Source organism: Aulonocara sp. 'chitande type north' Nkhata Bay, linkage group LG3, assembly GCF_057382095.1.
Source record: "Aulonocara sp. 'chitande type north' Nkhata Bay isolate Kocher_YH1m ecotype deep benthic linkage group LG3, A_spYH_male_GT1.1, whole genome shotgun sequence".
Lineage (NCBI taxonomy): Eukaryota > Metazoa > Chordata > Actinopteri > Cichliformes > Cichlidae > Aulonocara > Aulonocara sp. 'chitande type north' Nkhata Bay.
This window is the reverse complement of record NC_141346.1, coordinates 16,738,686-16,761,263: the sequence shown is the minus strand read 5'-3', so window position 1 is coordinate 16,761,263 and position 22,578 is coordinate 16,738,686. Positions and strand designations below refer to the sequence as shown.

Here is a 22,578-nt window from a genome sequence, read left to right as displayed (position 1 = left end):
TTTGTTACCTAGTGGCTACACAAGCCAGCAAGTACCAACGACCGGATTTGGTGTGTGGTAGTAACAGGTAAACAAAGATTTTTTTTTTAATTATTTGAATATATATGAGTGCTTGTGTATAAATACACAAACAATACACATATGCTTTCAATTGTGTAATTTAAGTGATCTAGGTAGCTCTGTTTTGGAAGTTCATTAGATCTGACATTAAGACAATCAGGTTGAAATCAAGGAATGTAAGAAGTCACTTACATCCAAGCTGTCTACTCTGAATATCAAGATAACAAGTATGGAGGGAGGCACACAATATTTTGCATCTACAGAAAGTACACAGCCCATCTGCAGGGACTCGTGTGCTACAAAATAGGTTTGATGATTTACAAGTCTGATTGCAGAGGAAAAATGTTAGTTGTCAAAAATGTGTTTATTCTTCTAAAGTGTATGTAGCTTCATATCTCCCATACTAGTGTTGAGTTGTTACTGTGGTTTAACTGTTGTAAATCATAAGATGGTAAACAATACAGAGCTGTGTAATCACAGTCCTACACTCCATTTACTTTAGATACAAACTAGTGTGGCTTCAGGGCAGTAACCAGCTAAAATAAACAAAACATCACTGAGCCAGTTAAACCTACTATGCAATCCTACAGCTGAGTTCATTGTGAAACCTGGCCCCACCTTATCATGCGAATTCCTGAGATCAGATGGCCCAGGATGTGAGTGGGTGTTAAGGCGTCTGGGAAGGGATCTCAAAACTGGATTATAGGAATTCGCATGATAAGGTGGGGCCAGGTTTCACAATGAACTCACCCGAAACTCTGGCTGATTGGGACCCACACCCAGTTTCACACCTTGGCTCAGGCGATTAGAGGATCATCAGGGGGTCCTTTTGTCCCTCTGTGGGGGGTTACTCCCACTAGGTTTATATCTGGGACTCTCCACCATTTGACCTTAGAACTGAAGAAGCTTCTCGGATGAGAGGTGAAACGTCTTCAAGTAACTTAAAGAAGTCCAGACACTTTTCTTTGCAAGCTCCTTTGACTACGATGACCTGGATGAGTGAGAACCTTTACAGACATGTGTTTTTCTTCATTTTCCTTGGTTTACGTTAAAGGATATCCCAAGTTTTAAAACACACAGGACACTAAGAATGGTCAAGTCAAACATGTTAATTTTATATAAGCCAAGGAAATAAAACATGCACCTCTTTCAAAGCAGTACTTTCACATTACTGTCAGTCGGGGATAAAATGTTCTGAAATTTTTGCCATGGGTGTGGTCTCTGGTCTTCTGCAGTGGAGAGATGAAGCAGGGCGATCGTAGGGCAGTGTCAGGATGGCGGAGGGGACATGTGTTTATATTCAAATAAATTTTATTTATATAGCATCAAATCACAACAACAATCAAGGCACTTTATATTGTAACGTATACCCTACATTAAAATATACAGAGAAAAACCCAACAATCATATGACCGCCTATGAGCAAACACTTTCGTGAGAGTGGGAATGAAAAACTCTCTTTTAACAGGAAGAAACCTCCAGCAGAACCAGGCTCAGGGAGGGGCGGGGCCATCTGCTGCGACTGGTTGGGGAAAGAGAAGGAAAACAGGATAAAAGACATGCTGTGGAAGAGAGTCAGAGATTAATAACAAGTATGATTCAATGCAGAGAGGTCTATTAACACATAGTGAGTGAGAAAGGTCACTGAAGAAACAATACTTAATGCTTCATGAGAATCCCCAGCAGCCTACACCTATTGCAGCATAACTAAGTAACTGAGCGTCACTCTGAGACAGGATATTTCTCATTTTAGAGATATTGTGCAAATGGAAGAAAGCAGTCCTACATATTTATTTCAAATTGTGCTTTGAAGAAAATATTCTGGTCAAAAATGACTCCAAGGTTCCTCAAAGTGTTACTGGAGACTTCATACTGTAACATAAAAATGCTACAGTATGAATTGAACATGGATGCTGCAGAATGTAATATGCTGAACTGATTTTAAAGTGTAAAGTAACCCGATTCTGTAGACCTTTACTTTGTTCAGGGATGAACGCAGGTGATGACTTATAACACCACCTATTATTCACGGTCAGTGCAGTCTTGAGATCCCTACTTGGGTGTTTCACCTCCACTCACCCCTTGCCTCATGTGACTTCAACAACTCATGTAGGGTGGGGTAATGTTTTACTAAGGTTTTACATCTTGTTCTCAGTGACGTTTTCCATACCTTGGTTCATGTGATGACTCACATAATCAAAAGTGGGCCAGCGATTCTCATGACCACCTCCAAGAGGAAAGCCTCCAATAGCTTTTTTTTTTTTTTTTTTAAATCATCTGGAATGCTCTAGCAATTACTGTAAAAGTGAAGAAGCCTCTTGGATAAGGGTCTATGTTTTCAATAAAAACACAAAACTAGTGCAGTTTTCTTCTTTTCGATCTCTCATGGATATATTAAAAAGAAATAACTCATTTTATTTCACAAGCTACGTTGGAGTTCTCTTACTTCTACATTGTTCTGCTGCATTGTTCCAGGGGTCTCCATTCTCGTTCATGCCCTATAATGGGCAAAGACATTTAAGGACCTTTGCAGAGTGGCCCTGGCAGAGTGACATGGCAGAATCAGTTGTGATCTCTTGTGGGAAAATGTTCCAAGCATCTTGCCCGGGATGATGATTTATCCAGTCAGGCAGAAGAGGGGGGTTGTTCAAAGCAAATAAACCGCTCAGCCAGCGGCACTTCAAGAGGAGGTTATTCAAGCTAGCATCACAAATTTCACCTTCCTGTCCATGGAACCCCTGCCATTGAGAAATTATTCAAGTTTAAATGACAAACATTTAATTCAAAAAAGAGCTGTTGTGTTTAAGTTACAGTTTCTTATTGAACAAACAATTTAATAACCTGGGTTTGGTTTCATGTCCCACAAATGCACAGTGTAGTGTATTTACAATGTGTGCAATGTCCAACAAACCTGAGCAGCAGTGTCTATGAAACTGTAGTAAAAAGCAAGCTGAAGGTTGTGAAGGGTTAGGTTCGTGTATTCATTAACCTGAAACAAATAATGAAACCTGTCATTGATCTTTATCACAAAAGCTTCAGTGATCATGTTTAACACATCCCAAACACATCAGTACCTTCTGAGATGCTTGAGCGTGGTCTGCATTTAGGTTAAATGCTAACTCTATCAGTTTCTTCTTCTGTTCCATATCCCCTGTCCCACACAGAAAGCTGCGCTATAATTCGCAGAGGGAATAAAAATATTTTTTATAAGAATAAAGTTCATACTACACTATAATCTCACTCTAATGCCCCACCTGAATCCAGGCTTTGATTTTCTCTGGGGTGCTGTGAACTTTCTGCAGATAAGGCTTGATTCTAGCCCAGTCCTTCCTCAGCTCTTTATACATCTCTTTCAGTCTGGTTTCATTCACTGGGTTGTTCATGTTTTCAGAGTTCCCGGCCTGTAGTGCAATGTCAACCTCTCCTGCCACTCTGGTAATAGTAATAGATAATGTTGAAATTGTAAAAAAAACAGATGGTGTTAAATCCACGTTTCAGTACAGTACCTGTCTTTGAATGATTTCAATTCTTCTTCAGTTTCTTTATGTGCAGATCTGTGGAATAGTGTTTGGTACAAATAAGTGATTTGTTTCTGTTTACATTAGGATTAGATATATATAAATAATAATGGATTGCATTTATATAGCGCTTTTCGGGACCCCTCAAAGCACTTTACAATTCCACCATTCATTCGCTCTCACATTCACACACTGGTGAAGGCAAGCTACAATTGTAGCCACAGCTGCCCTGGGGCAGACTGACAGAAGCGAGACTGCCATATCGCGCCATCGGCCCCTTTGGCCATCACCAGTAGGCAGTAGGTGAAGTGTCTTGCCCAAGGACACAACGTCCGAGACTGTCTGAGCCGGGACTCGAACCGGCAATCTTCCGATTACAAGACAAACACCCAACTCTTGAGCCACGATTGCCGTATTGGGTATTTTTGGTTCCCCAGGTGGTTCAAATTTCCTGTATCATCTGAAAATGATGAATTAATAATTTGTCATGACTTTTGAATTCCTTAGTTGCCAAAGAAGCTATTTTGAATCTAAAAATAAGAATACATCCACCAAACTAATTCTTTGTTCACAAGCATACAGCCACACCAACAGAGGAGTTCCTTAAAGATGAAAACTGGGGAAAATCAAATTTAAAGGCAGCAAGTAGTCATAGAGGTAACACATTTAATAATAAGTTATGAACATGAATACCTAGATACGACACATTGTCGTGCTCTAACATTAAGGTATTACATTAATGTATCTCTGTGCCAAGATTGTTGTCTGTTAATAAAATCATAAATAAAATACCGTAAATGTCGGGCTATAAGCCGCTACTTTTTGCACAAGCTTTGAACCCTGCGGCTTTTAGTCAGGTGCGGCTTTTCTATGGATTGTCCGTGATTTTTGTCATATCGTAAGACGATTTGTTTTGTGTGTTCCGCTGTTGTACGGCACTACGTTGCCTGGCGGAAGGATCGGGGTTCAAGAGTGGTATGTTAGTCACATGTCCGTCCGCCAGGCAACGTAGTGCCGTACGAAGTAGCGCGAAAAACAAACTTCAAAGTAGCGCTACGCATTCAGCGGGAGGGGTGGATGATGAGCGGCGATAAACTTGCAAGTTATGCCCAAAAAGCAAGTTATGCCCAACTCCACCGGTGGATTCTGACAGCGTGGAAAAGTGTGAAAACATCCACGATCACCAACGGATTTTGAAGGGCTGGACTGCTGCATGATGGAGAGGAGGACACCGCCACGGCCCTTCTGAGGGTGTTCGACTCTGACACTGACAATAAGGATTTCTTTGGTTTTGAAAGTGACAACGAAGGAGAGAAGAAGAGTGGATGACGAAGCCATCCTGAGCCTGTTTGTATCCGACACTGGAGAAGAGGACTTTGGTGGTTTTAGTGCGCAGGAAGAAGAGAAAGATGGTGGTGAATGACTGACTTTTCTTCTTGTTAAAGCTGTGTCACTGCACCTGAGCCTAAAAGGTAGTCCGAATCTATTTTTCTGGTGTGCTGTAGGCTACTGTTATGTACTACATGTGCAAATATGTACCCATAACTTGTTTTTCAAAATATTAATAAAAGTGATGTCTCCAAACAGCCATCTCTTTCCTGACAATTCCCTTTGTGCATATTCTCTTACATATGATAAGTCAACATTGAAACACCTGCGGCTTTTGGTCAGGTGCGGCTAATGTATGTACAAAACAGGATTTTCCCCTGATTTTAGCTTGTGCGGCTAATATTTAGGTGCGCTTTGTAGTCCGGGAAATACGGTAATAAAAGTTGACTGTCACCACAGCCTGGATGTGGATTTGAAACATTTTTAAGTCTTTTATGCATTGAAATGTGTTTACCTTTCTTCTTGGAGTTTCTCTTTATAAAACTGTTCCATTGCAGCCAAACTGTTAAAACAAATAAAAAAAAATGTATATATATATATATATATATATATATATATATATATACACATATATGTGTGTGTGTGTGTGTGTGTGTGTGTGTGTGTGTGTGTGTGTGTGTGTGTGTGTATGTTGATTGACAGCGGATACAAATACTGTTTCATGGGTGTCTATAAATATTGCAGAAATATAATTACCCTGCTTTTCTGAGGCTCAATTTGTAAAATGTGTTCACCTCCGTCAAACTATTTAAAAAAGTAAACAGATTAATCTGTTAAAACACATCAGATCACAAATTCATCATTAAACAATAACAGATCAACAATTTTAAACATAATGCCAAACATATAGAAACCAACACTAACTGTTTAAATTCTACATTTGTCTTTCAAATCAATTTTGTTGTTTTTGTAGGCCACTGTTAATAAGCAATATTGCAAAGTTATTGATCAGTCACACCACTCTGCAAAAGACTGCAAAATTTCACAGTTTAATACTTTAACAATGTAAGTGCAAATATGTTATGTGATATTTCACCAGATTATACCAACAGTACCTCTCTTTGACTGAATTCAGTTCCTCCTCATGACGTTTCACCATCATACTGTGAGACAAATATAAAGCATGAACAGATAAAACAGGATGAAATACAAAGAGGAAATGAGAAACTTCAGGCACTTGTGAAATATGAGAAAAAAAAGAATGTTTACTTTGCCTCACAAAGTTTTTCTCCCATCTCAGCCAAACTGTTTAAAAACATCATAGAGAAGTTATTCACAATATACAATATATTCACTCAGCCCCTTGGTTAGAAATGCATCTGTATCTACAGTTTTGTGTACAAGTCCACCACCGGATTCAGCAGCTTGTAGAACAAACTTTAGCAGCAGTAACCTGCAGTGATGTGATTTATCAAGTCTTGTGCTTTTTTCACCCCTAGATTTGCAAACCTAAGCCATTTAGTTATGTTATTTTAGATAGAAGAGGATTTCTCTTGCAATCCTTACAAGCAGCCGTGCTTGTTCAGTCTTTTTCTAATTGTGATCAGAATCAGAATCAGAATACTTTATTGATCCCTGGGGGAAATTATTTTTTGTTACAGTGCTCCATTTTAAACCAACATTAAGACAAGACAGACAATACACTAACTAAGAATAGTACAATATATACATATATATACATACATACATACATAAGTCACTTATAAATAAATATTTGGAAAAGAAACATGTGTAGTTGTAGCAGTAAACAGTGTGTTAGATGGATGCGTTGTACAGGGAGATGGCCACAGGCAGGAATGATTTCCTGTGTCGTTCAGTGGTGCTTTTCGGTAATCTCAGTCTCTCACTGAACGTGCTCCTGTGACTGACCAGCATGTCATGGAGTGGGTGGGAGGTGTTATCCAACATTGTCTTTATCTTGGACAGCATCCGCCTCTCCGACACCACCTTGAGGGAGTCCAGCTCCATCCCCACAACATTGCTGGCCTTACGAATCAGTTTATCGAGTCTGTTGGCATCTGCGACCCTCAGCCTGCTCCCCCAGCATGCAACAGCATAGAGGATCGCACTGGCCACAACAGACTCATAGAAAATCCTCAGCATTTTCTGGCAGATGTTGAAGGACCTCAGTCGCCTCAAAAAATAGAGACGACTCTGACCCTTCCTGTAAAGTGCTGTGGTGTTTTTAGCCCAGTCCAGTTTATTGTCAATGTGTACTCCAAGGTATTTATAGTCCTCCACAATGTCAACACTGACCCCCTGAATTGAAACAGGGGTCAAGTGTTTCCTGGTCTTCCTGAAGTCCACGATCAGTTCCTTGGTCTTTGCCACGTTGAGCTGCAGATGATTCTGCTCACACCACGTGACAAAGGAGTCGACCACAGCCCGGTACTCTGTCTCATCATCCCTGCTGATGCATCCAACCACCGCAGAGTCATCAGAAAACTTCTGAAGATGGCAGGTCTCTGTGCAGTGGCTGAAGTCTGTGGTGTAGAGGGTGAAGAGGAAGGGGGAGAGGACAGTCCCCTGTGGTGCCCCTGTGTTGCTAATCACCTTGTCAGACACACACTGTGGGAGACGTACATATTGTGGTCTTCCTGTCAGGTAATCAACAATCCAGGACACCAGAGAAGCATCCACCTGCATCGCTGCTAACTTATCACCCAGGAGGGTCGGCCTGATGGTGTTGAAAGCACTGGAAAAGTCAAAAAACATGACCCTCACAGTGCTCGCCGGCTGGTCCAGATGGGTGTAGACACGATTGAGCAGGTAGATGATGGCGTCCTCTGTTCCGAGACGAGGCTGATAAGCGAACTGAAGGGGATCCAGGTGTGGTCTTACTATGGGTCGCAGCTGGTCCAGGATGAGCCTTTCCAGGGTCTTCATGATGTGGGAGGTCAATGCCACGGGCCTGTAATCCTGGGGGCCACTGGGACGTGGCGTCTTTGGTACAGGGACGAGGCATGATGTCTTCCACATCACCGGGACCCTCTGCAGACTCAGACTCAGCATAAACAGTTTATGAAAGACTCCACACAGCTGGGGGGCACAGGTCTTGAGGACAAGGGGACTCACTCCGTCTGGTCCAGCAGACTTGCCTGAGTGAAGTCTCCTCATTTGCATCTCAACCTGGTATTGAGTGAAGGTGATGGGTGGGGGAGGGGTGTCAGGAATCTCACAGGAGGCAACATGTGAAGAGAGAGGCTGGCACAGTGGTGTGGCTCTGGATTCCAGGCTGACTACAGGTGAGGTTGTGGGGGTGGGAGCAGACACTGTGGTGTTGAATCTATTGAAAAACAGATTCAACTCATTGGCTCTGTTCTCACCTCCCTCAGCTCCCCTGCTGTTGGTTGGCCTGAATCCAGTGATGGTCTTCATGCCCCTCCACACCTCTCTCATGCTGTTCTGCTGGAGTTTCCACTCCAGCTTCCTCCTGTAATTGTCCTTAGCCTCTCTGATCTTGTCCTTCAGTAACACCTGGATCTTCCTCACCTCCTCTTTGTTGCCCCCTCTGAAAGCCCTCTTGTTGTTGTTGAGGAGGGCTTTGATGTCCTTAGTCACCCACGGCTTGTTATTTGGGTAACAATGAACCGTCTGAGCTGGAACAATGGAGTCGGTGCAGAAAGTTATGTAGCCTGTGATACACTCAGTAAGCCCATTGATGTCCTCGGCGTGAGGCTCACAGAGTGTTTCCCAGTCGGTCACCTCGAAACAGCCCTGTAGTTCTGCTAAGGCCTCCTCTGACCACCTCCTGACAGTCCTGGTGGTCACAGGTTCCCTCCTCACAATTGGCACATAGCAGGGGGTGAGGTGAATCAGGTTATGATCTGACCTACCAAGTGGGGGGAGGGAGGAGGAGCTGTATGCATCCTTGACGTTAGCATACAGTAAGTCTAAAGTTTTCTCTCCCCTGGTGGGACAGTCCACATATTGTTTGAATGTTGGTAGTGTATTGTCCAGTGATACATGGTTGAAGTCACCCGAGATCACAATAAAGGCACTCGGGTGCTGAGTCTGTAGCCGAGCTATGGCAGAGTGGATAGTGTCACATGCAGCTGTGGGGTTAGCAGAGGGGGGAACATAAACAGCCACCAAGATGACGTGACAGAATTCCCTGGGTAAATAATACGGCCTGAGTCCAACAGCACACAGTTCAGTGTCGGGGCAACAAATCCTTTCTTTGATTGTTATGTTGGCAGGGTTACACCACCGGTTGTTAACTAAAACAGCAAGCCCACCTCCTTTCCGCTTACCGCTAGCGATGCTGTCCCTGTCCGCCCGAACAGTGTGGAAGCCTTCCACGGAAGCATTCTCATCGGGAATGTCCTGGTGCAGCCATGATTCGGTGAAACACATCAGGCTACACTCTCGGTATTCCCTCTGACTCCGTACCAGTGCTGAGAGCTCGTCGATTTTAATTGCCAACGATCGCACATTACCCATCACGATAGACGGCAGACACGGTTTAAACCTCCTCCTCGCTTCGAGCCTCCGCTGTCTCACCGTCACCTTTTTTCTTCTCTTCTGTCCTTGACCTCTGCATCCCCGATGTGTTTTCCTCCAAATTTCAGCTGGTACTTCTGCGGGCCTGGCCAGCGAACCGGCCGGCATCAGGGCGATCAGCTGATCTCTGGAGTAAACAGTCCGTGCGTGTAGGAGATGTGCCGCGGTCCCGTTCCTTGATAAAAGTAACAGTTCCACGGCCACCAGAAGAACAAAAACTCTCTCAATCCACATGATTGAGTAAGAGATAGAAAACGGAGGAAAATACAAGTCAGAAAAAAAAAGAATACGTAAGAAAAAAGAGCTAAACTAAGAGAAAAGCAGGAGCGACTGTAACAGGCTGCACGCTGGTTGGCGCATGCGCACTATTATATGATGTCATTAATGTTAACCTTTAACCTGCTCACTGAGGCCTGTAGAGTTCCTGGGTTTGTTGCACAACCTTGTGATGAATTTGCTGCAACACACACTCCTAGGAAGAATGTGTTGTTCTCTAGCATATTGACATGAACTCTCCATATGTAATGATCCCCCACCCTTTGGTTTTGTTACCTGGATATTTCTTTAACCTCCTAAGACCCAGACTCCTCCACGACATGCATTTTTAATTTCTCTTTGATATTTGGGCATATTGGGACCCGATGAATGTAAAAACCAAGAATTTCCAGATTTTTTTTTTTACCTATTTTATGTTTCTAAGAAAAATGAGATCCACATATGAGGATATTCGTTTAAAATTTCAATAGAACAGTAGCATAATAATGTATGTATCACCTGTATGTATCATCAAACCATCTTTGAACAGAGGCGGGGGTTTACGACACCAACTGTCTGCCATCTATAATCCTTTTTTGAGATCCCTTCCCAGATGCCTTAACGCCCATTTACATCCTGGGCCATCTGACCTCAGGAAATCACATGATAGGGTTTCACAATGAGCTCACCCGAAACCCTGGCTGATTAGGACCCACACCCGCATTCACAACTTGGCTCATGTGATTAGGTAGAGGATCATCAGGGGGTCCTTTGTCCCTCTTTGGGGGGAAACTCCCACTGGGTTTAAATCTGGGACTCCCCACCATTTGACCCTTAGAACTGAAGAAGCTTCTCGGATGAGAGGTGAAATGTCTTCAAACAACTCAAGAAGTCCAGACGCTTTTCTTTGCAAGCTCCTTAGACCACACTTCCTGATGCTCAGTAACACAGGTCTGGATTTTTGGAATGTTTCTTTTCTTTTACTTACTGAAACCAGTAAAACTAAGTTTAAAAATCAATATTGTCAGGTTTCAGGGGTGGATCTCATCCATCTCTCCACCCTCATGGGAAGGGCTGAGGATCCCCAGACGAGGGGTCACCCAGTAGCCACCGAGCAGAAGCTAGAGTGGGCTGTACCGGCGTTCCTGCCGGCTCAGCCGGCAGCCAGCTGTGCCAGAGTGAACCGAGCCGCAGGCCCAGAGGCCCGAGGGCCCCCCGCGCCCTGGAAGAGGCCTGACCGAGCAACAGGCACCAGGCCCCGCCAAGTAGCCACCGGGAGTGAGCTGGTACATACCTGAGCGCCCAGCCCCGGACACCAAGAACCACCAATGCACCAATCCCTGAGGGCATCAGTCACCGGCAGGGAGTGTGGTGAGGGGAGATAGGCCTTGGAGGGCCTGGGAGTTCCCAGAGAGGTGGAGTCTAAGACCCGACCTGACATATAGACACAGACAAACAGGCACACACAGACACAAACATGCATTCCCACCCTCATGCACACATATACAAACATTCAGCACTCACCCAACGTAAGGATTGACATAAATGGACATGTACACACAATCACACTCCCCAAACATACTCTATACCCCGGGTCCAGGTGCACAGCAAATCCAGCATGTCCAAATTAACACTGTCAGATTTGATTTCAACACTATTAAAGTGTCTATATGGGTCCACACCAGAGAGTGTTAATTTAACTCTTTTTGGAGAGTTGGTACGTTAACTCTGATTTAGTGTTAAACACCAAATCTGTCTGGAGTTGATAATTTAACACTTGGTGTTAAGAGTTTATATATTAACTCTCAAAGAGTATTTTAGTTTAACTACGTAAGAGTTACCTTTAATTCATTCGAAAAAGTGGGAATTTTACTGTTCTGAACTTCTAGAAATTTCTTTTGGAAATAAACATTTACTAAAAAGATGCAATGTTTTTTGAAAAACATTTATTCTGAACTGTGCACCACAATTTCAAAACATTTTCTGAAAGATGTAACAGTATACATGTTCTCACTTTCATTAGAATTTTGTTTATCAAAAGGTCTGACATGGTAAATGCAAATAACAGCATTCTCATCACTTATTTCTTCAATACAATATGCATGTCCTTCATTCATCCCTTTGTGGAACTTCAACGCACTTCTGCTCTCCCCCATATTCCACCTTCACAAGCATATCCTGTGCGGAGATTGAATAAAAATTAGTTGACACTAATTAATGGCACAAATAATCCAGTAAACAATTGCAGCACAGAAAAAAAAAAAAAAGGAATCCTCTTTGAGCCATTACTTGTGTAAAGTATTTTCCCAAAAGACAAAGACACAGGCAACCGGTAATACTGAACTAAATGTAAAACCTCAACCTTTTTCATTTTTACCGAAACTGTGTGCACAAAACTCTGGAGGGATCTATGCTAACGTAGAATCCAGTCAGGACGTCAGCTACTGCTGTTTGCTCGTTTTTTTATGGGCGATCGTTTTCAGGCTTCAAGTAGCACCATTATACCAACATTTCACATTTTAGACATTGTTTTAGGTGTATTTGACCAAAAGTTTGACTGAAAATTCACATGCAAGCTTTTTTTCAAGGCTGTGGTATTTGCCCGCAAACAATACCTTTCAGCTAGCTAAAACAGAATGTTATGCTATCAGCGAGCAACATGGCTAATGCCTTTCAGACAGCTTTGTCTCAACTCCAAAGAGCCACAGAAGTAAAAGCTCATGATAATAATTGAAACAATCTTTGAAAAAATGACTTACCAAGCATGGCAAACAACTCAAATATGTAGAGCAAAATGTTCTGAAACGGCTTCACTTCAGCTTCGATTGGAGCCGTGCTGGGGGCGGAGTCTGTGAATTTACTCTATTGGTGTCATAGCCCCTCTAGGAGTTCAGAGTTAAGAGGTCAAGAGTTAATGTTTCCATTGTAACACCTCCAGATTTGACAGAGAAACACTCATTTTTAACAGTCGATTTTAACTACTATCATTTTACACCTCAGAGTTACATTAAAAGAATGTGACTCTGCTTAGAGTAAAATTAACTCTACTTTTGCAAGAAGCCTATTAACACCAAAACATTTAACACTTTTGAATTTGCTGTGTACCCTCGCCCCCAGAGGGGGAAACAGCACCCAGACCCAAGAGATGTTACCCTTCCCCCCGGGGTGGAGGCAAGCAGACCGTCCCAGGCTCCGCAGCAGCAGGGAGGCCAATCGGACAGCCAACATCTCCTCCCAGCCCCCCCGCCCCAATGGTTAGTAGAGAACAGGGGTGTGTGGAGACCCCATACCTCCCGCTCATGTGTAGTGTTGCTGCGTGTTGTTCTAAAGTGTATTTAAAACTAGGGAGAGCATGGTGCTGCTGCCAGAGAGCAGCAGGTGTTAGAACGGCCCCTCCCGAGAACCCTCAATGTCTACATGGATTTAAAATTGAGAGGTGGGCACCGGCGCCAGAGGTAGGTTTGAGTACACAGACCGTCCACTGGACGCCGTTAACGTGCCCACCCTCAAGGCCCTTTATATATGCGTGTGTTATGAGAGTGTAAGTAATGTGGATGTCTAAGTTGTGAGATAAAATTGAGGCACAGGTGGCCAGAAGGGGGCAGGGGGGGGGGATGTCTCCCCTGCACCCTGGTGACACACCCACACCCCAAGGCCCTACCTGTGTGGGTGGGTGCGGTGGAGCGGGAAGAGGAAGGTAGCCGGGGATGGGGAGGAAAAGAAGGGAGGGTTTTTATCGTTAACTCGGTTTTCCTGGGTCTTTTCACGTGTCTTATGAATAAATCTTCTTTTTTTCGGTACCAGTACTAGTTTTATTTTGTTGTATTTATCCGCAACACCTTAAAGGCCGGTCCATGAAAATATTGTCGGGCATAAACCGGTCCGTGGCACAAAAAAGGTTGGGGACCGCTGCCCTACATGCTTGTACCTTTGAAAATGTTTGTCTTTGTGAATATTAATGTGTTCAGAAACAACTTTTATAAGTGTTTACATGAAGTGAACTGTGATGCTAATGCAACACATGTGTTAAGCTAGGCTAATCATTAAGTTTGTAAATTAAGATGTGTATTAGCTAGCAATTTATTTTTACTTTCTGTATATTTCAGTTACCAAAAAGAGATGGCAAGGAGACGCCTCGAGAGAGGAAAAGGCTTAAAAAGATCTTCATTAAAATCACAAAAATCAAGCCTTGTGTAGAGATCTCATCTATTTTGTTCACTGGCTGTCTAGCTTCACATGGTCACATGTCGTGAAGGCAGTGTACAGTGTTGTTTATTAAAATAAGATAGCATTAACACTTTGAGCGGATTCACAGTTAACAGTAAATATAAATGCTAAAACTAAATATATATTGCACAGTGTCCCCCCCCCCCTCCCACACACACCATTAACAAATGGTTCAGCCTTGTTTTCAGTAGCAAGCGATGCTTATGATTGTGCCAGAGCACATTTTGAACAACATCGTGGGAATTTCAGATTTCACATGTGGTTGGTTGTTACACTCTGGAAATGGAATGAAGGTGAGTGTTATTAACCCTGGGGTCTGGGGTCCACAGAAACACTGCACCTCCAAATCACATGACTGATTTAACCTGACATGTGAGTTTGAAAAAAAAAGGTTTTGATTTTGCCACCCCATTTGAAATCTGCAGCACAGAAAATATGTACAAAAAAACATGTACAAAATTCAGTAAACATAAACCTGAACTCACCAGAAATAATGAGTGATGTTCTACAAAACTCTTCAATGACAATAAACTACCAAAATATATTAAGTATGTGATTACATGTCTGTGTTGGCCTGTATGCTAAATGGTCACTTCTGCTGTTTGTGTTACTATCTGGTGTATTAGGAAATTGTATTCCAGAATTATGAAGAAATATTCATGCCCAAAAATATTAATTTTACATTAAAAAATTATAAGCATTAATTTCAGAGTAAGGTTTATTGAGCTTTTTTTTCTTTTCTTTTTTTTTCTTTTTAAATAAAATCTTATGATGAGATGATCACATAGCAAAATATAGTATAATTCATGTAATCTATCCTATGTTCAGCTGTGGAAACCAGGTAAATGAAGCAATTTTTAAAATTCCTGATCAGAAACATCAAATAATATTAAAAAGAGTGAATCCTTACCTCAGCTCCTGTGGAGCTGCTGATTGATTCCGATCTCTAATTTGAAGGTAAAGAAACAGGGATATCACAGATATCTAGGCAGATGTCCAGAGAGGCAAAATAATAAACCTAAGCTATGGACTACATACTCATTATATCATTTCAAACTAAGGAAAACTGATGAACAAAACTTTAAATTACATTCAGTCATTTTCATGTTTATATACTTTTAACTTGTATAAACATTTAAATCTGACAGTTTATGCAGTGACACAGGTTGATATAATGTATTTACCTGCGGAACTTTTGAATACTCATCGTGGTGTCTCCTGTCTTGTTTAATGAAAATCTTTTTCCAGTCTGACACAAGTACGACTGTTACACTGAACTCCACAGACCAGGGGGTGGAGTTCAGTGAGGTCCGCCCCCTGGTTTGTCCATAAATACTCTGTAACTGTTGCTGTTCAGCACAGTTTCCACAATGGATAACTCATATAACTCATACATCATAGCGATAGACTTTGGCACTGCGTACAGTGGATATGCTTTCAGTCTGACAAAAAGAGAAGCAGAAATTGAACCTCGTTTAAAATACTGGGGTCAACAGGTTTCACTGAGGACCCCAAAGACTCCGACCTGCATCCTTTTTGATGAGCATGAAAAATTTCTCAGCTTTGGTTATGAAGCCCAGTCAGCTTATTTTAGAACACGAGGTGATGAAGCCAGAAAGAAATTCTTCTTTGAATGCTTCAAGATGTCCCTCTATGGCAAAGTAAGTGTAACGATCTGATTATATCAATAATCTTATATTATGGTTTAACACTTTCTGCGTTGTGTTGAGTGTGTTATAGATGATTATAGTTAAATACTTTTAGCTCTTGCATTTTCCTGATCAACCTTATTAATTGTGATATAATGTAAGATGATAGCCACAAGAACATAAACATAAATACATCAATTTTAAACATAAATATCATCTTTTGTCATTTTTGAAAAATATTTTAAATCTCTGTAAATTGCTGTTTGATTTAGACATGGGAAGTTACAAACCTATTAACTAATATCCAGTCTGCCATCATAGAAAGTTAATAGTGATGTGACAATTGAAGCTGCAAATGGACGGTCAATGAAGGCACTGAAGGTGTTCACAGAAGCTCTGAGACACCTGAAGGAGGACGCTCTGAAGTTCATCTCAGAAAATGCTGGTGGGAAGCAGTTCATAGCCTCTGACTTCACCTGGGTGGTGACTGTACCTGCCATCTGGGATCCTTCAGCAAAACAGTTCATGAGAGAAGCTGCGACACAGGTAAAACGACAATAAACAGATCAACTGTTCTGCTTAAAGTGAAAAATTTATTTACCTTTGATTTATAGGCAGGGATTGTTACCACAGGCAAGGAAGACAGACTGGTTATTGCACTGGAACCAGAAGCAGCCTCAGTCTGGTGTAAGAAGCTGCCAGCTGATGGTTTTAAAACAGAAAATAACAGTGAAGTCACATTCGAACAGGCTTCAGGAACACAATACATTGTGGTGGACTGTGGAGGTACTCTATGTTTTCATTTCAAAGTGCAATTTTTTTTACTTTTACATTTTACTAACACGAGGATGTTTTTGTCAAAGTTTACAGGAATTCAGAAAATTTAAGTTTATCAATGTATCATTAATAAGATGAAGATTATTTAGACAGAACACCTCTCCCACATAATGTAGTTTTTTCGATATTTATTTATGTTAGCCTGGGAGGATGAAACTAAAACCATTCATGTCATGATCCTGGGTCCTTTTGACCCAGCGTTTTGTGTTTTCTCTTCGCGATTTTGGTTCTGTTCTCCTCTAATTGGTGTTTACCCTGTTCCCCCCCGTGTGTTCCTGTTTTATTGTGAAGGTCTGCGTCTTATGTGAGTGTTTTCAGTTTGCCTCCCTGGTCTCGTCATGTTAATCACTCCCAGCTGTGTCTCCCACCTGTGTGTAATCTCCCTGTGTTCTCTGAGTGTATTTAAGTTGTATTTTCTGTCTTAGTAATTGCTGGTTCGTCTGTGTTGTTTCCCCTCGGTCTCCCTGCGTCTCTCCGTATGTATTTCCCCGGACCTCCCTGCATCTTCGTTTCTGGTTTGTGTTGTTAGTTTACCCAGTTTAGGTTTCAGTTTCATGTTCCCAGTGCCTTGTTGTTTGTATTTCTTTCGTTTAATAAATACTCCCCTGCACCAGAGCTGCCGCGTCCTGGTCCTACATAATTCCACACGGCGTGCCCCGGCAAACCGTGACAATTCAGGACTCCCATTTAAAACATTGAATGGAGTGGTGTTAGTCAGAATTGATACCAGATAACTAAATTTATATTGCTCCAAAACTTATGGAATCAATTACAGTGAAGTCAAACTAAGGAATCATTCTTTTCAGCACAACCTCACGAGTTTTGTGTTTGTTAGTGTTTGTTTTTACAGTTATGTTTTCATTTTGACATACTGTATTAACACAGTTGATCTAAAATCAGACAAAAAACATAAAATCGGAGTAGAAAAAGTACTGTTTATAACCACAAACATGTTTATTGAATCATATTTCACAACTTTTAATGCAAATATAAATTGTCAATTTTGAAATCATATGCATCAGTTTTGCAAACAAAGTTATTTGTGGCCGTTTACATTTACCCCCTTTTTAAATAACCATTTCAAACTATTTACAGAACAATCAGCTCTGGATTCAATAAGATGCCACACAAATTATTTGTGCCACTCCAAAAAAAAATAATTTCTGTCCACTATAAAGGAGAACATCACAGCCTGATACCTGCAGGACCGACAGCAGCAGGTGTAATCAGCAGTCGCCTCATTGTTCTGACACATAACACAAAACTATCCACGCTACACACTAACTACACAAGTCAACAAATTTAACTACACACTACAAACGCTAAACATCACAAATCTCACACATCTCAAAACACTCTCTCTCTTTTTCTCTTCTTTCTTTCTTTCTCTCTCTCTCTCTCTCTGTTGCAATTACAGCTGCCAGTCTTTTAGGGTATGTCTCTACCAGCTTTGCACATCTAGAGACTGAAATTCTTGCCCATTCTTCTTTGCAAAACAACTCCAGCTCAGTCAGATTAGATGGACAGCATTTGTGAACAGCAGTTCTCAGATCTTGCCACATATTCATAAAGGTTTCCAACCCCTGGTATAGATGCTATCACTTGTCACTTTTAATTAATTCCTGTGTTTTGCAGGTGGAACCATTGACATCACTGTTCATGAAGTCCTGGAGGGAGGAGCCCTGAAAGAGCTGCACAAGGCCTCAGGAAATGATTTTGGGGGACAGACTGTGGATAACAAATTCAAAGAGTTTCTCAGAGAAATCTTCAGTGATAGTTTGTGGGATGAATATGAAAAAGAGCATCCAGCAGAGCTGCAGAAGATGATGTATGATATCTCAATTTTAAAAGAGTATGATGATGATGTGGACATCAGCTGCCCATATAACCTGGGTGAAATGGCAAAAGAAAAGCAGAAAATGGAAAAGTTTTTTGAATCAGTGAGAGGTGTTTCCTGGAATCAAGGAGCCATCAAAATCTCAAAACAGAAAGTACGATCTTTCTTTGCTGAGAGTCTGAATGGCATCACCAAGAGTCTCAGAGAAATCCTGAAGAAAGGTTTCACCATTAAGTACATTCTGTTATTGGGGGGCTACGCTCAAAGCCTGATTCTGCGTCAGCATATTACCAATCAGTTTAGTGATCAGTGTAAAGTTCTGTGTCCTTCTCATCCTCAAGAAGCAATCATGAAAGGAGCTGTGATGTTTGGAAGAAACCCAGCATTGGTGGCATCTCGAATAAGTGCCTTTACTTACGGGGTTTCTTTGTCTCATAGGTTTGATGCATCCAAGCATAGGCCAGACAAGAGATACACAAACAAAGAGGGCGAGTGGTGTGATGGTATTTTCTGTGTACTGGTGAGGGAAAATGAGGAAGTAGGCTGGGATAAAACCAGTGAGCACAGCTTCACTCCAGTAGAAAGAGATCAGACAGCGGTTACCTTTGCATTTTATCGCACAGAGAGAAAAATCCAAGATCTAATGTATGTGGATGAGTGGGGAGTAGAGAACATTGGTTCTATTATTCTTGAGTCACCTGACACAGCACGCGGCATGAATCGTGAAATCAAACTACAAATCAAGTTTGGTGCCACAGAAATGACGGCCACAGCCATAGACGTAGATTCAGGTTCCACAGTTAAAATTGACCTCGATTTTATGGCTAAATCAATAAAATCATTCAGAAACAACGTGTGGCAGAAGTGAATTCATGAAACATCAGGCAAACAAATAGATACATTGTTGTTAGAGCCACTGCTGTCCTTAAGTTATAATAGGTACTCTAGCAGTTTATCTTTAGTCACGGAAGTATTGAAAACATCCTTCTTCTTATGAAATTGGATGAGAACCAATGTGAAGTTACATTGTGGTTATGTTGCTCTCTTTTTTTTTATTACCGTTAAACTTTATAAATAAAACTTTTGTATAATCCAATCTAATTTTAATCCACCTGGAATTTTAATTTCTTTGTTTATTTTCTTGATAAAAATTCTAACCTGTGCCTTAAAGTCCAAAGACACTGTATAAATTTTAATCCTTCAAAATGTATAATTTAAAATATTTTCATTAGTGTATAATTCCTGTTTATATGTTTTATGATCTATCCAGGGCTTTTTCAGTGAACAATTCTTAAAAATTTTTACCGAAATCATATAGAAGAAAGTTTTGAAAATGTTACTTTGAAGTTATTTGTAGCATCACTTTATTAATTGTAATTTGAATGATAATTGGGGGATTCATCAAATCTGGAAAATAAATATCCTAAAATGTTGATGTTTTTTCTTCCAACATGAGTGTTAAAAGGTTTTTTCCCATTGGAAGGTACGCAGTTACTACTATCATCGTTCATTGCTAATAGCTAATAATAACTAGACCCTGTATCCTAATGAGCCTGTACAACACCTATTAATGCTTGTTCGACCTCAATAAAGGGCTTTCATATGTTGTTTTAAAGCCATTGTTCAATAAAATATTTTATTTTTTTTACGATATAAACCTGTTTCTTCCTGTAAGACAGGGTTCCCCAATCCCAGTCCACGAGTGCTGGTGTCTCTGCAGGTTTCAGATCTCACCCTGGGTCAACACACCTGAATCACATGATTAGTTAATTCCCAGGCCTCTGGAGAACTTCAAGACATGTTGACAAGCTAATTTATCCATTTAAATCAGCTGTGATGGATTAAGGACACATCTAAAACCTGCAGGACACCGGCCCTCGTGGGATTCGGGACCCCTACTGTAAGGAAATCAGTTGTCTGTAAAACCTGTGGACTCATCGCATTCACCTGTATTGGAGCTGGAGGATGAAGGTCTTCATCTACCTCCAGTAACAATAGCAAACTAATTTCCTGGTTAATTTTGTAAACATTAAAAATACACACAATTTTGTCATTCCATGACAAAATGACCAATACATCACATTTTCTAACACATCATGACATTACAAAAAATACAAAACTGTACTTTACCATATTCCCATTATTATAAGTATCAAACTATGCTGTAAACAACAGGTGGAAAGAAAATTATTTTAGAATATTGCTGTAAATAATGTTTTGCTTTATTTTACACTCCTAATGACTCTGGAAGTGAAATTTGATGGTGGTAGAGTTACCTGTTAACCAACTGCTAAAAGAAGTTTCAGGCTTGAGATCCGGTGGAGACTGATCTCTACTCTCCTTACCTGCTGAACTGCTAACAGACACATTTAATGACGGTCATCAGATGTGATTTAACTAAAAGCTTAGCTAAGAACAACTGCAAGCTTTTAACCCTCACTTGTTCATTAAATATGTTCAATTTCTCTCATTCTTTTTAGAAACGGTGTTGGTCAACTTTCTTGAAAATAGTAATAAGTAACTAAATTTGTTTAACATTTAAACCGATTTTCTGCATATTCCAGCACATTAAATAAAATAGTTTTTTGTGCTGACACTTACTCTTTCAAATAGATGCACATAAAACACAGCGGAACACAGGTGGAGGTTTGCCCTGGTGCAGGTGTGCCGCAGTGGTCAGTGGAAGAATCTGCGTGTTTCTCTGTGAACTTTACATTCTCGTGGTAGCGTAGCCTATACTCGGTGCTTGCTCAGAGGTTTAGGGTTTTTTTTTTCACTGTAAAAAAAAGTTTTCTTCCCACACAGTGAACAGCGGACGCTAATGTTTTTGTCACTTTTACATAATCAAACTCAAAGTAAGGTCAGTACTTCCATGCTTTAAACACTGCACGGTCATACTCTCTCCCACACTTGTTATAATATCCATTGTTGATCTGTACACAGGTGTTGCCACAAATGTCGCACTCGCTTACGTCATTGTCATGACGTAGTAACGCAGCGTGGTTATGGGAAAGTAACAGTAATCTAATTACATTTTATGCAATAGTAATCCCTTATTTTACTCGTTACTTGAAAAAAGTAATCGGATTACAATTATGCATTACAATTAATGCATTACTGCCCATCTCTGCAGATGCCCAGTTGTGTGTTTTGCTTAACTAAGGAAAATGTGGCACCAGGATGTCCTACAGGAAGAAGGCGGGCTGATGGGGGGATGTGACACTTTGGGCAGTGTTATGGGAAACCTTGGATCTACCTAAGAACTGTTGCAGAAACCCTTTCATAGAAACAGTACTCCCTGATGACCCCTTTCAGCAGGATAATGTGTCCTGCCACAAAGCAAACATGGTTTACAAATAGGTTGAGGAGCACAACAACCGGTTTGAGATGTCGACTTGGCCTCCAAATTCCCCAGATCTTAATCCACTTGAGCATCTGTCATGTGTTTGACAGACAAGTCTGTTGCATGCGGGCTCACCTCAGAGCTTACAAGACTTAAAGGATCTAAAATCTTGGTATAGATGCTACAGAATACCTCCACGGGTCTAGAGGAGTCCATGCCTCAACAGGACAGGGCTTTTTGGCAAGCAAATTGGGGACCAACACAATGGTAGGTAGGTGGTCATAATGTTATGCCAATTTGATGTAAAAACATGTACATAAATAAACAAAACAAAAAATCCAAAAAAGCCCAAACTTTCTTGTTTTGTTTGTTTTTAATTGATTTCAATATAAAACATATAAACAGCAAATCGCCACTTTTTCTTTCATTACAATAGAAATTTAAGTTTGTTAAAGATATTCTATTATCAAGTACTCAGATGCAATGAAATATCACTCAGACACTTAGAGCAGTTTTAAACGTGCACGGGTGAGAGACTCAGGGAGAGACTCACACACCTCCTTGGTGCAGTCTGGCTTTATTTATACACATCATGAAGCATACAAAAAATGAAATATCATCCTTATCTTGTCAAGAAAACAGGTGTGGTTTATCAAAAAACTTCGTGTTCTCTACAAGGTTGTTTCTTACTCGTGGGTGGCGGTTTCCTGCTAGTGTGAAGGCAAACAGTGACAATGTGAAGGCAAAGACTGATAATGTGAAGGCAAACAGTTTCCGTTATAGAGTAGGGAGCCAGCAATTAAAATATGCAGCTGGTTGAGTACAGAACAGAAATATAAACACTCTTAGCTGATTATTATATGAATAATAAAACCTTTAAAAACAAAAATACTCTGACAAAGTTATATAAGTTTAAAAATGTATTGTTGATTGATTAGAATAAAATTCCTTAGTGAAGAA

The 22,578-nt window shown here is 40.9% G+C and overlaps 2 protein-coding genes across 3 annotated transcripts in view; one reads left to right on the top strand and one right to left on the bottom strand.

Annotated features, from left to right (window-relative positions):
- Positions 1 to 1,305: 1,305 nt before the first annotated feature.
- LOC147334221 (uncharacterized) overlaps positions 1,306 to 22,578 on the bottom strand; it is a 67,618-nt gene continuing 46,345 nt past the window's right edge. Inside the window, exons 7-11 of the mRNA XM_086286776.1 lie at positions 3,315 to 3,492; positions 3,135 to 3,233; positions 2,972 to 3,049; positions 2,507 to 2,798; positions 1,306 to 1,582 (exon numbers count right to left, since the gene is read on the bottom strand). Of these exons, the coding sequence (XP_086142902.1) occupies positions 2,559 to 2,798; positions 2,972 to 3,049; positions 3,135 to 3,233; positions 3,315 to 3,492 (595 nt within the window). The 3' untranslated portion in view covers positions 1,306 to 1,582; positions 2,507 to 2,558. The remainder of the gene's footprint in view (positions 1,583 to 2,506; positions 2,799 to 2,971; positions 3,050 to 3,134; positions 3,234 to 3,314; positions 3,493 to 22,578) is intronic.
- LOC147334223 (heat shock 70 kDa protein 12A-like) lies at positions 15,461 to 19,922 on the top strand. Of its 2 annotated transcripts, none has more exons than XM_086286512.1 (4): positions 15,461 to 15,613; positions 15,923 to 16,147; positions 16,216 to 16,387; positions 18,074 to 19,922. In XM_086286512.1, exons 1-4 carry the CDS (start codon positions 15,596 to 15,598, stop codon positions 19,141 to 19,143), a joined length of 1,485 nt encoding a protein of 494 aa, XP_086142638.1. In that variant the 5' UTR covers positions 15,461 to 15,595; the 3' UTR covers positions 19,144 to 19,922. The 2 variants fall into 2 exon arrangements, with proteins under 2 accessions (XP_086142638.1, XP_086142639.1); XM_086286513.1 differs by having other exon boundaries at positions 15,491 to 15,613; positions 15,910 to 16,147.